General features: G+C 37.2%; 1 protein-coding gene across 3 annotated transcripts in view; it reads left to right on the top strand.

Moving 5' to 3' along the window:
- SLCO5A1 (solute carrier organic anion transporter family member 5A1) overlaps positions 1 to 9,860 on the top strand; it is a 173,708-nt gene extending 163,848 nt beyond the window's left edge. For 2 of the 3 annotated variants that reach the window (XM_049781805.1, XM_049781806.1), the window contains 3 exons: positions 2,095 to 2,336; positions 5,155 to 5,219; positions 8,993 to 9,860. In XM_049781805.1, the coding sequence (XP_049637762.1) occupies positions 2,095 to 2,336; positions 5,155 to 5,219; positions 8,993 to 9,450 (765 nt within the window). In that variant the 3' untranslated portion in view covers positions 9,451 to 9,860. The remainder of the gene's footprint in view (positions 1 to 2,094; positions 2,337 to 5,154; positions 5,220 to 8,992) is intronic. The other variant, XM_049781807.1, reaches the window with a different exon arrangement.
- Positions 9,861 to 12,412: the final 2,552 nt, after the last annotated feature.

Consider the following 12,412-nt stretch of genomic DNA (forward strand, 5'->3'; position numbering starts at 1 on the left):
GGAACCAGGATGGGTTAGAATTCATAAGCAAATGTTTGATTTCAGAGTCCTCTTTCAAAAAAATTTAAATAATCAATAGAACTTCTCATAGAAATCTCAAGGGAGAAGAATTACGCAATACTATCAAGTCTTCTCACCTTTAGGATGATGGGAACATTTGCAAAGAGCAATTTCATTCTGTATCAGCCTTCTTCTATTTTATATTTTGTGCTGACTCAGTGAAACCTGATCAGGTTGTGTGTTAGGTTTCTCATCTCTGATTCTGACAGCATCCTTGTGATGAATTAGAAGGTTAAGATGACTGTGTTGGTGCTGATGGAAGGTAATTGGAGAGCCCCTCTGCTCATGTGCCTGTGAAGATGGGCTAGGACTATTTCTCGTAGTCTTTCAACTCAGACTTTATTTTTTAAAGGGGCTTTCAGAGTATGATATTTCTGTCAGTTTTAGAATAGGCTATTTTGAGAATTCTCTTCCTGTGAATTATAAATAGGCTATAATATTGTGGTAGATGGTTTTCAGATTCTATTCTGCTTTTTGTTTGAGTTTTACCCCTTTGCACAAGAATAGCTTGTAGGTGGCTGCTTTAATGAAAAGGTTAAGGTGTCTTTGTTATGTGCAGGTGATAAGGAATTATATCACTGCCTACATGCTTGGGGGATATTTTCTTTTTGTTTTTCTTTTTGGTGGGGGGGGGTGTTACACCCAGCAGCACTTAGGAGTTACTCCTGGCTCTACACTCAGAAATCGCTCCTGGCAGGCTCGGGGGACCATATGGGATGCCGGGATTTAAACCACCATCCTTCTGCATGCAAAGCAAAAACACCTTACCTCCATGCTATCTCTCTGGGCCCATGGGGGATATTTTCTTAATTTTTGAGTTTGAAATGTATAGTGCTCTATTAGGAATTCCTGTTGCTGACTTGGTTGAAACTGGAGGGTATCATGCTCAGAGAAGGATGAGCTCTGGTTGTCTCACTCATCTGTGATATGGAAGAAAACAAAGTAAGAGCATAGATAATATTACTGGAGTACAAACTGAGAATACCAAATTTGTAGGGAAGTAGCTGATTAGAGGTGACACAGGGGCATGGGTGGGGTCTTGGTACATTTTAGTGGTAGTGAAGTGACTGTATTTCAAGACTATAACTGTCAACACATTGCTGAAACTATAATCGTTTTTTTCAAAAATTGTATTGCTGCCTCCCAATTATGTGTTGTGTGTGGCAAGTTGAAAGAGTGAAATCTGTTCCCCATGGCTCAGTCCTTTCTTGGGAGTGAATGGGTTCTTCGGTACCTACTACTTGTTAAAAGAATCTCAAAAGGCCTCAAATACAGATGATAAGTGGTCCCCCATCTTTATATTTTTTGTCCACATCATATCTGTCCCTGCATTTGATGGCTTTTAATAAAATGGGTTCAGCCATTCAGCCCATAATTAATTCAGCCCATTCAGGTTAATTACCTTTTCAACTGAAACATTTCCAGTCCTGGAACTAGCTGGTATCAAACCTAACAGTCAATGATATTAGTCACTTAGTCATTTAGTCATTATAGTTGATTAGAAATTATTTGCATTTATTAGGTGAACATTTACTTTTGATTCTTCACTGCTTTCAGGATTATTTTAGGTGTTCCGAGGAGCATAGATATCAAATAGGGATTAGTTCTTGTTTTTAAGAGATTTTCCTGGAAGAGTTTAAGAATTACAAAGCAATAGAAGCAGTGTATAATTAGAATCCAAAGTGGAATGCAAAAGCTATAGAATTGGATATTGAAAGCTTTATAAAAGTTTATGATTGAACTGGTAGATTATAATTTGATCAAATTAAACTCTTAGTAGTAGCAATGAAGAAGATATTCTCATTGACATCTTACACATTTCAAAATAAAATACCAGAATTATTTCTGATTATTGAAACTGAACTTTGTTTTAATATAACTGGATTTTGACTTTGGTGGGCATACCTTTATTATCACTTTATTATTTGTTATCATTTTATCATCTTTATTTTATGAGCATACCTTTATTATTATTCGTTATTTGTTGTCACCTTATTATATTTAGTTGATGGGCATATCTTTATTGTCCCTCAGATAAGGAATTACACAGAGTGCGCCTGTGTTCAAAGTCGTCAAGTCATCACTCCTCCCACCGTGGGACAGCGCAGCCAGCTCCGTGTGGTGATTGTGAAAACATATCTTAATGAGAATGGCTATGCTGTATCTGGCAAGTGTAAACGTACCTGTAACACCCTCATCCCGTTCTTAATTTTTCTATTCATCGTCACCTTTATCACAGCATGTGCCCAACCTTCAGCCATCATAGTCACACTCAGGTGAGTCTGATATTTAATGTCTAGCATGAGTTGCTTGCTCCAATTTGCTAGAATTTGTTCCAGGACTGGGAACACATGTGGTAAAGTAGCAATGAAAGCAAGATGCAGAAGTGTCCCTGGGCTCTGCTTGCAAATTTCAGAAAAATATACGAAGGAAAAGGACAGGAAGGTTGGCATGTCTTTGCTCCCTGGCTTTTCTTAGAGAGATGACTTCTGTTCTGCTAGTTGAGAGAAACATCTTTTGGGTGCCATTGGAACCCAAAGGCTCTGCTTTCAGGATTCAAAAGTTGACCCATCTGGCTCTAGAGAAACTTGGAAGTCCTTTGGGGGATTTCTAAGTCATGGCTACAACCAAGAATAATCCCTTCACCCTTGTAGATTAATCTTGCTCAGATCAATGACAATAGATAGCTGCACCTGCAGTTCAAAATACAAATTTTATTAATTCTAGCAGTAAAAATATTTTGGAATTGAGTCAATGAAAAAAAGGACAGGCTGGGGAATATCAGTTTTCTGTCATCTATGCTGTGCTTTCTTTGTCATCTTTTAGGGACCCATTTGTGTGAAGGTTTATGTCATTTGTTGCATGTTATGAGAGTTTGGAAGTTTCTTCAGTGGGTATTCTAAAAGACTATGCTAGTACTTTCTTTTTTGACTTTGCTTTTTGGACATACCCCATGGTGTTCAGTGCTTACTCTTGGTTCTGTTGTCAAAGATCACTCTTGGCAGTATTTACAGTGTATCTGTAATGGCAGTCTTACTCAGGGTCATTTGCATGCAAGACAACTCTAATAACTCCTGTATTATCTTTCTGTTTGGTACCACTATACCTACTTCTCAATGAGCATGTTTAAGACTGCAGTGAGCACTTCAGAGGTGCTTCAAAAAGAAAAAAAAAAGAGACTGCAGACTGCTAAGGGGAGGGGTAGTGTGGTAATGGAAGGAGAGCAGTTTTAGGGAACTAGGGTGCAGAAAAATGAAGGGGTGAGGAAAATGAGTCAGTTCTTATTCTTTCCATTGTCTTCTCCCTGGTTTTTCCATCTTTCACAAAGCTGGGTCCCTGGCAGGAGGCCCCAGTGGATTTAGTTTAGTTGGGGAATGGACAGCTGATTCTATATATTCTGGCTTCCTTTCTAGGGGGGTCTAGAAGATTTTTTTTGTTTGTTTTTGTTTTTTGGGTCACACCTAGAAGCGCTCAGAGGATATTCCTGACTTTACTCTGAGAAGTCACTCCTGTCAAGCTCAGGGGACCATATGGGATGCCAGGATTTGAACCACCATCCTTCTGAATGCAAGGCAAATGCCTTACCTCCATGCTATCTCTCTGGCCCCTGTTAGAAGATTTTTACTCTATTTTTAGCCTGCTAGTTTGAAAACAACATGCAACAAGTTCAAAGACTTATTTGCCCCATGACTCATGGGTAACAGCCCGTATTGATGCAGTGACAGCTCTTCATATGGCACTAGGCAAATTTCTATGAGAAAATAGAGTGAAAAAGAAGGCAAGTGTAAGAGAGTCTGCATTATATACTTAAAACCTGTATCTATGGGAAGAAAGGTTAACGCACTTTGTCCTTAAAACAGTATGGGTTCGGGCCGGAGAGATAGCATGGAGGCAGGGCATTTGCCTTACACGCAGAAGGATGGTGGTTTGAATCCCAGCATCCCATATGGTCCCCCGAGCCTGCAAGGAGCAATTTCTGAGCACAGTGCCAGGAGTAACTCCTGAGCGCTGCCGTGTGTGACCCCAAAACCAATATATATATATATATATATATATATATATATATATATATATATATATAAATATATATATATAAATTATAAATAAATAATATGGGCTCATCCATATTTATTATCTAAATTTAATATACTTAATTATTATATACTTATTGTACTTAATATTTGAACTTAATATCTGTAAGAGGACTTAAATAACCCCAGAGGGGATGCTTGTTTTAGAGTGTTGGCATTTCTTTGCTCCCTAGGCATAGAGTCTCGAAACATAAAAAATCACCACTTGGCTTCTACCCCCAAAATTTGGAAAACGCGCCCTTTATTCTTTGCTGATTGCAAAATCAATAGACTTTAATCTTCTGCCATGTGGAAAGCATACTCTCTGAATAAAAAGGAAAATAGAGAAAGATGTAACTTGTGACCCATTTCCTATGTCTTTTTACTATATTTTCTTAAAATATTTTTTACTCTCTGTCCTTGAGAAATTACGAGAGTTATTTTTATCATTAGCATATATACTTACCTCGTAAGTACCAGAGAACAAGCGACAGGGGACATGAAATAGTTAGAATGAAATGTAGCTCATCAATTCTATTTTTAAAGTAATAGAATTGATTTTGGAAATGCAGTGAGAGCTACTTCTCTGTTTTCTGCCATGGAAGCTTTGCCTTCTCAACATTTTTCCAACCTCATCTGTCTTTGTTTCTTCTCTGTCACCCCCATCTTATCAATTGGTCCCCATTCTTGTGTCATGGTTCCCTATTTACATTACTTTCACTGATGGCCCATTTGGAATATCCTGGGTGCCAACAGGGGAGCACATTGCCCTAGTGAGAAATGCAGTTCTATATAACTTACCAAGAAATAATTAGAGCTAATTAGGCATCTTCATGGGGGAGATCTATCTTCATTGATTAAGCCAAGAGTAGATTTGCTTAGCTATTTTTCACATGTTCTGGTAGGTGAAATATTTTGTTATACCATCACTTTGGTCCCAGGCTCTTCCCTATTAGGCTTGAATGGACATTTATTTACTTGAGGCCACTATTGTAAAACTTCTCTTTATTTCCTTTCATCTTAGGTCTGTGGAAGAGGACGAGAGACCTTTTGCACTGGGAATGCAGTTTGTCTTATTGCGAACACTTGGTACGTTTTTAAATTTCCAAGTATGCTTCTTTGGTTTAGCCTTGGCAAATTCTCGCTGTCCTTTCAAAATCACTCTAAAGTTATTGTTTTACCATGACAGTTGAGGGCACAACTTCCTTATTTTCATAAAGTCAACCTATTCTGTCAGTTGATGAAACAAAACAGAACCAACCTCAAATCAGTTTCAATTTCAGTCTATGCATTAACTTGGATTCAGTTCCCCCAAAGAGTTTAATATTTGAGAATATGGTACCAAGAATTGTGACGAGTCTTCTGATCCTGGAATTTTGGCCTCTTTTTTTATGTGTCTAGGGGGTGTGTGGTTGGAGAGGCTCTTGAGTACTCAGGGTGCCCCAGGGTTGCTCATGGTGATCTTAGCCAGTGTTCTAGGGCCTCAAGCAGAGCTCAACAAGTGGTGCCTGAGAGACTATGTGATACTGGAGATAGAGCATGGGATAATTAACTTCTGTACTGTCTTCCAGTTTCTCTCATACTTTTTTTAACATGAAATAAAATGGAAATTAGTACTCACTGTGAGAAAATAGACTGAGCAAAAACTATATAAGTTCATTTAAAAAGTTTTAGAAAAAGAAATTTAATCTCCAATTTGAGATATAGGGACTGTCTTGCACCAGGAAGTTTCTTAGTGACATGTCCTTGTGGTAAATCACAAATTTTATTTGGGCACAAAGAATGTTTTGATTTTTGTAAAAGCCATGCATCACTCTGATTGCTTAAAACAATACATAGAAAATGGCATGTGGCATAATCTGTCTTCTTGATTGATTTCACTGTATTTTAATTGAGTTCCTCAGCAGCCAGCCTGTTTTTTCTTTCTCAGGTGGCAGCCTGTCATTTTCTTCAACCATTATTTCTCCCAGTAATCATTATCATCATTCTAGAAAAAAAATTTAGCCTTTTGTTCAATTTTTATGTCAGATAGAAGCAGGGGAGTTTAAATCACACACAGGAATGATCAGAGGTTACCTCTGCATTCAGGAATTATTTCTGGCAGTGCTTGGGGAACTCCATATGTGATGCTGGGGATCCAACCAAGGTTGACTGCATGCAAGGAAAATACCTTACACGCTACACTATTGCTCCAGCTTCTTACTTTTTAGTTTCAGTTTGAACAGCAAAACATTTAAATTTCACATATTAATTGTAATTAAATACTAATTTCATTAAGAAAGTTAAATGATTTCATTTTTAAAATGTTTAGAATTATTTATGAATTAGAGAAATGGCATGAAGACATATCCACAAAAATACTTTCTTCTTTTAAACAATTACTTTCTTTAAACAAATATGGTTATAAAATAGTTCATGATTGAGTTTCAGTTATACAATATACACCTTCACCAGTACACATTTTTCTCCACCAATGTTCCCAGTTTCCTTCCCACCATCTCTCCCCTGCCTCCTGCTTCTAGAGCAGATAAATACTTCTCTCTCTCTCTCTCTCTCTCTCTCTCTCTCTCTCTCTCTCTCTCTCTCTCTCTCTCTCACCATCACTCACTCACTCCTTTTTTTTTAGACATTGTTTTGCAATAAATGAATTCTTTCTTAGACTTCATTTAAAATATTCTAAAAGATATTTTAAGATATTAGTCATGCAGACCATCACTTTATGAACAAAAGTTATTTTAGGATGTATCTATCATTTTCTTGGTATGTGCATAAATGACTAGCATAATTACATAAACATAGGAATAGGGTTATTGTGAATGGAAGTGTATAAATGTCACATATATAAGACCCTGGTGTCCATCCCAGCACCAGAAAATCAAACTGACAATAAAAGAAAAGTTATACAAGAAACTTCTTTTAGCCCTTCTAGTAGTTTTAGTAATTTACATATTTGTATAACATTAGCATTTATGTCCATATATATCACTTATTTGTGACATACAGTTATTTAGTGTTTCTTATGTGTTTATTTTTATTGAAACCAATAGGATTTACAAAGTCCATCATAGTTGGGTTCCAGACATGCAATGACCTGGGACTTATCCCACCACCAGTGTCCATCTCCCTTTACCAATTTTCCCCAAGTGTATCCCATAACACACTCTCTGTCCATACAAACTGCCAGTATAAAAGGCCCATTTTAAGTTTAGACTGTCAAAGTCTGGGTCTCTTGATTCCATTGTTGCCTTTGGCTTGAATATTTAGTTCTGTTCTTTTTAACATTGCCAATGCACCTTTGACCTTTTGGCCCTTGGCTTCCATCCTTTCATATTTGTGATACTCTTCTTCAATTCAATTTTATTCCTTCTCCTCACTATTCTCTGGGGCTAAGGGTTTTTGAGACAAGTTCTATTTAGACTGTTGTGTTTCTTCATGTAGTTATTCTAAATACCATATATAAGTGATATCATTCTGTATTTATCCTTCTGCTAGCTTACTTTATTTAACATAATATCTTCCAGTTTCATCCATGTTGCTGCAAACTGCATGATTGTATTTTGCCTTACAGATATGTAGTATTTCATTGTATTTCATAGTAGTGGCCATGCAATAGTTCTGCTATCCAAAAATCTATAGATCTGGAACAAAATTGGTGGCTTGGCAGTTTGATAAGTTTAAGTTGTGGTGCTGGGCCATTTTTTGTCAGTGTTGGGTATAGTTTTGGGCTGCTGTACTTCATGCAAAAAGAGCAATCTGCCCCCAGTTGTTCTGAGAATGCCCCAATTTTCAGCCCAGACCAAACTACCTGGGAAGAGTCTGTGGTCATTATATTTTGGGGGAGCTTAATAGAGAGACCCACATATTTAAAAAAGGGTTAAAGTTTTAAAAGGTGAGTCAGGTGGAGGGGGGTGCCTTTTGGCCAAGGGAATAATAAATGATAAAGAGCGTATTTTTGTAGACTTTCTGATGGCAGTAAGAAAATGTCTCAATCATAGCTTAAGAAATGAAGACACTACTCATCAAAGATGTTTCATAGTCTACAAAGATGAATTTTATGCCATAATTAGTTCCATTCCCAATTGCCTTTTCAGACTTGCCATTTGATGTGGTTTCTCACTTATAGGGACAATGCTTTCCTCATATTCATCCTGAACATATAATAATTAAATGTACTAAATTTTGGGTTCAACACCAAAATTCAACCTTGAGGTTTGATAGCATTCCTGAATTGTATTTTTAGTGGGAGACATTGTTTTGGAGCCAGAAGTGATAGTATATTCTGAGTTGTAAACTGGAAGATTTTAAAAATTATTTATTTATGTTTATGTTTGAGTCATACCTGGTAGTGCTGAGGGGTTACTTCTGGTTCAGTACTTAGGATCATTCCTGGTGAAGCTTGGGTAACCATATAGGATGGTAGAACCCAGTTCAGCCACATGTAAGGCACTTGTACTATCAGTCTGGCTCCCAAACTGAAAAAAATTTTAAATCTTTACAATTTTACAAATATTTTAAAGTAAATATAAGAGATGACATAAGATATTTAAACACACATTTGGCCTTCTGGCTCGAGACCAGAACAATAGGGCACTTGCATTGCACATGGATGACCTGGATTTGACCCTTGCCATCCCTAATGGCTCCTCCTAGGCCTGACATGAGTGAATGGTGATACCTGAACTCAGAGCCATGATAAACCCTGAGCATTGTTGGGTGTGGCTCCAAAACAAACAAAAATTAAACAACTCTTGAAAATCATTCTTCTTTGTCTTAGAACATCAAGTCTTTTAAGCTTTTATAAGACTGTTTTGTCTTCTCAGATATGCTAATGCTTGTTGCTTTGGTCTTCCTCTCCCCTCTAGCATACATTCCTACTCCCATCTACTTTGGAGCAGTCATTGACACCACATGCATGCTCTGGCAACAGGAATGTGGAGTGCAAGGATCCTGCTGGGAATATAATGTAACGTCCTTTCGTTTCGTCTACTTTGGTTTGGCGGCTGGCCTCAAATTTGTGGGCTTTATTTTTATTTTTCTAGCTTGGTATTCCATTAAATACAAAGAGGATGGCCTGCAGAGGCAGAGATGGAGAGAATTTCCTCTGAGCACCGTGAGTGAAATGGTGGTCCACACTGACAGTTCTAATAAGTATGCTCGGACTAGATCATGTCCTGCTTTCAGCACCCAGGGGGAATTTCATGAAGAAACTTGTCTGCACAAAGGGATCCAGTACCTAGCACAGACCTATCCAGGGCCCTTCCCAGAAGCAATAACTTCCTCCTCAGATTTGAGGCAGGAAGAATGCCCTGCAGCCATGTAGCATCCCGCTGGAAGTCTGAAAATGGAAGACTTGCGTTTTGTTGGTTGAGTTGAGTAATAATATGGCGACTTGAGAAACACCGTGCCTTCTTTTCTTTTTTTAACCTCAAAGGACACAATCCTCAAACCAACGAAACTTAGAACACACAGCCACACTTGATTGAGGGCTGGATACCTCAATAAGACTGAGAGCCTTCCCCACCTCCTTTCTCCAAAGAGGAGAGGCAGTTAGATAGATTTGTTACCATTCATGCTATGATAATTCAATGCTCCTGCTCTCATAGGGGATGAGGCTAGGGTACATCATGAACGGAATCATGGGAAGTGTAATGGCAGCATATACCATTAACAGACACTCCTTACCAAGGTGACCTTGACCATGACTTTTCATATACAAATGAAAGTTTTTAAGATTAGAGCACCTACTGTGAGTTTTGCTACAAAGCACAAATGAATTTGCCTCAACTATGCAATTTGATTGGGAAAATATAAGTGCAGCATGTCACCTTTGCTTTCAGAGACTAAAACAGATATCATTTTGCAAAGAGAAAGCAAACTTTCCTTCAAGTACTGTTACTAGCATTTTAAGCCATAGCAGCATTATAAATCAGGTAGAATTCTTCCAATGCTTTAAAGGAATAATATGCATTGCATGATAAAGGAACGGCTAACTTTATTTCATGAGGCATTCTCTTTTAGACAGTTCTGCCCATCATAAAGTAAAGAGGCTGCTAAATAACAAACTTGATAGCTTGATTATAAGTGCAACTTTTCTTAAGGGGCTTCAGAACTAGTGTGCTAAACAGTATGGCTAAAAACTGTCATTTGAGATGCTTAATAAGGGCAGAAAATGATGACGTTTTCATCCAAGAAAATTGTTGCAGAATGACATTCTTTCAATTCACAAGAGCTCATTTAAAGGTAGTTGAAAATTATAATCTTGATACTTGAAAGAGTTGAAAAAGAAAGAAGTAAAATTGATCATTACACCTGATCATTTCAGTTATTTTTCTAGAAGTCGTAGCAGATTTGTTTTTATTTTCATTTACAAGAAAGTGCTGTGGGAGTTCCTGGAACTCAGTAATTAAAATCAGTAAAGCTGAGATATGAAAATCATTTTGAAGATAGAGAAAGGAGATCTATATTCAAGAGCTGGACATAGAATATAACCCTATAGAGTGGTAAGAAGTTATTTTAAATAAGCTGCTCTATCACTTTAAATTCTGGTTTAGCGGTGATAAAATCATTGCAATTCACCCTTTGATACCCTCCAACTATAGCTTCCTGAAGATTTCCTTTGTTTCTAAATGCGCTTTGTATTCATTATCCATCTTTTTTTTTTTTTTTTTCACCAGCTTTCAGCACAGCACATTGACTTAGGCCCCATGCAGAAAGATTTTTAGATGACTCTTAAGGTAGATGTCTCCTGACAGAAGTACTCTAGACTGATACAAGCAAGTTAAGTTATGGGATCAGACTCCTCAGGAAAAAGAATCACAACTCAGCTTTGGGAGGAACTAAGGAATAAGGAAAAAGACCAATATAATTACAATTTTTTTTTCTGCCATGGAGCCTATGTTTAGGTAGGGCTAATTTGGAAGATGGTTTTCTTGACTTGTTCATGTTGTTCCAAAGAGGGATCTGATTGTTCCATGATTCAGGCTTTTTTCTTTTCATTCTTAGTGGCACCAGTGAAGCCACATAAGCATTCCTGAAGAACAGGATTTTTTTTTCTTTGCTACCTAAAATGACATTGGTTAAATGATTCTCTTGGTTGCATTCTGCTGGTGGAGAGATTTAAAACTATGACACTAAAGCCTAATCTTTTAAAGCCAGTGCTCTTTGGGGGTTTCTTTTTGATCAAATTTGTGAAGCTATTTCCCAAGAACCTGTGACTATATCTGCACCTGTCAGACTTTGCTCAACATCGTACATATTGAAGATCTTCAGAGAATATTACTGAGTAAACTGTCGTCTGATAGTGGGGATTTTCTGGATCTTCTATAGAGAATTCTTGATCTTTTACAAAGGAGGCTTCCATTTCTGTTGGAACTAAAGACAGATTGGCAGGAAATGGTGTTTTCTTGATCCTTCCCACCCCACAATTGCTAAGAAACTACATCAAGTGATTAGCACTTCTATGTAGCTAAACTTGCATATTTCAACAAGCTTAAAATTTTTTTCTTGATAATATTTATAAAAAATACCCATTTCAGAAACCCAGGATAAACTAACAGATTACCAGGTGTTCATAGAGAGGCTCCCAGTTCTCTACTTTGAGTAGTAATCAGGTCCTGTAATTATTGATTGAGTTTCTCAGTAGGCACTATTTTACCTAGTTACAACCTGCTACTCTATGAAATTGTTCAGGATAATTAGACCAGGACCTCAAAGAAATTGACACCACATGAAGAAATTAATACACAATGTTAATATTGTACTTCCTTGAGAATCTGAGATATATAAATAGAAATACTATTGATGTGTTGTTGGTGACTATAGAATAAGTAGCAACATTCATGGAAGATTGGCATTTAGATATAAGTACCAATTCAGAATTGTCCCCCAACTGCTCTGGATTCCCGAAGCATCACTGGAGTATCATATTGTCAACCAAAGTGACTATTTTGTAGCCAACACCAGTTAATTGTATATAGGAGGTGCTTACATGTGTCTAATAGTTTGGTCATCATACTTTGTAATCATAGTTCCTTTTCTGAGCTTTAACTGCTACTCTGTGAGCTTACTTTGGGAAAATGTCCTATTTTTCTTTTATGAACTCTGTGCATTAATGTATTATTTGACTTTAATATGCAAACACAATATCCTGGGAGTGAGCCTATTAATTTATAAATTTACAGGGGGTGGGAGTTTGTTGTTAAAGCACATTCTTATTGGTTAATCATTAGCACAAAATCCTGATCCTCTTTAAATGAATTTAGTTCTTGTAAACAGTCAGAAGT

The sequence above is a fragment of the Suncus etruscus genome, chromosome 10 (assembly GCF_024139225.1).
Source record: "Suncus etruscus isolate mSunEtr1 chromosome 10, mSunEtr1.pri.cur, whole genome shotgun sequence".
Lineage (NCBI taxonomy): Eukaryota > Metazoa > Chordata > Mammalia > Eulipotyphla > Soricidae > Suncus > Suncus etruscus.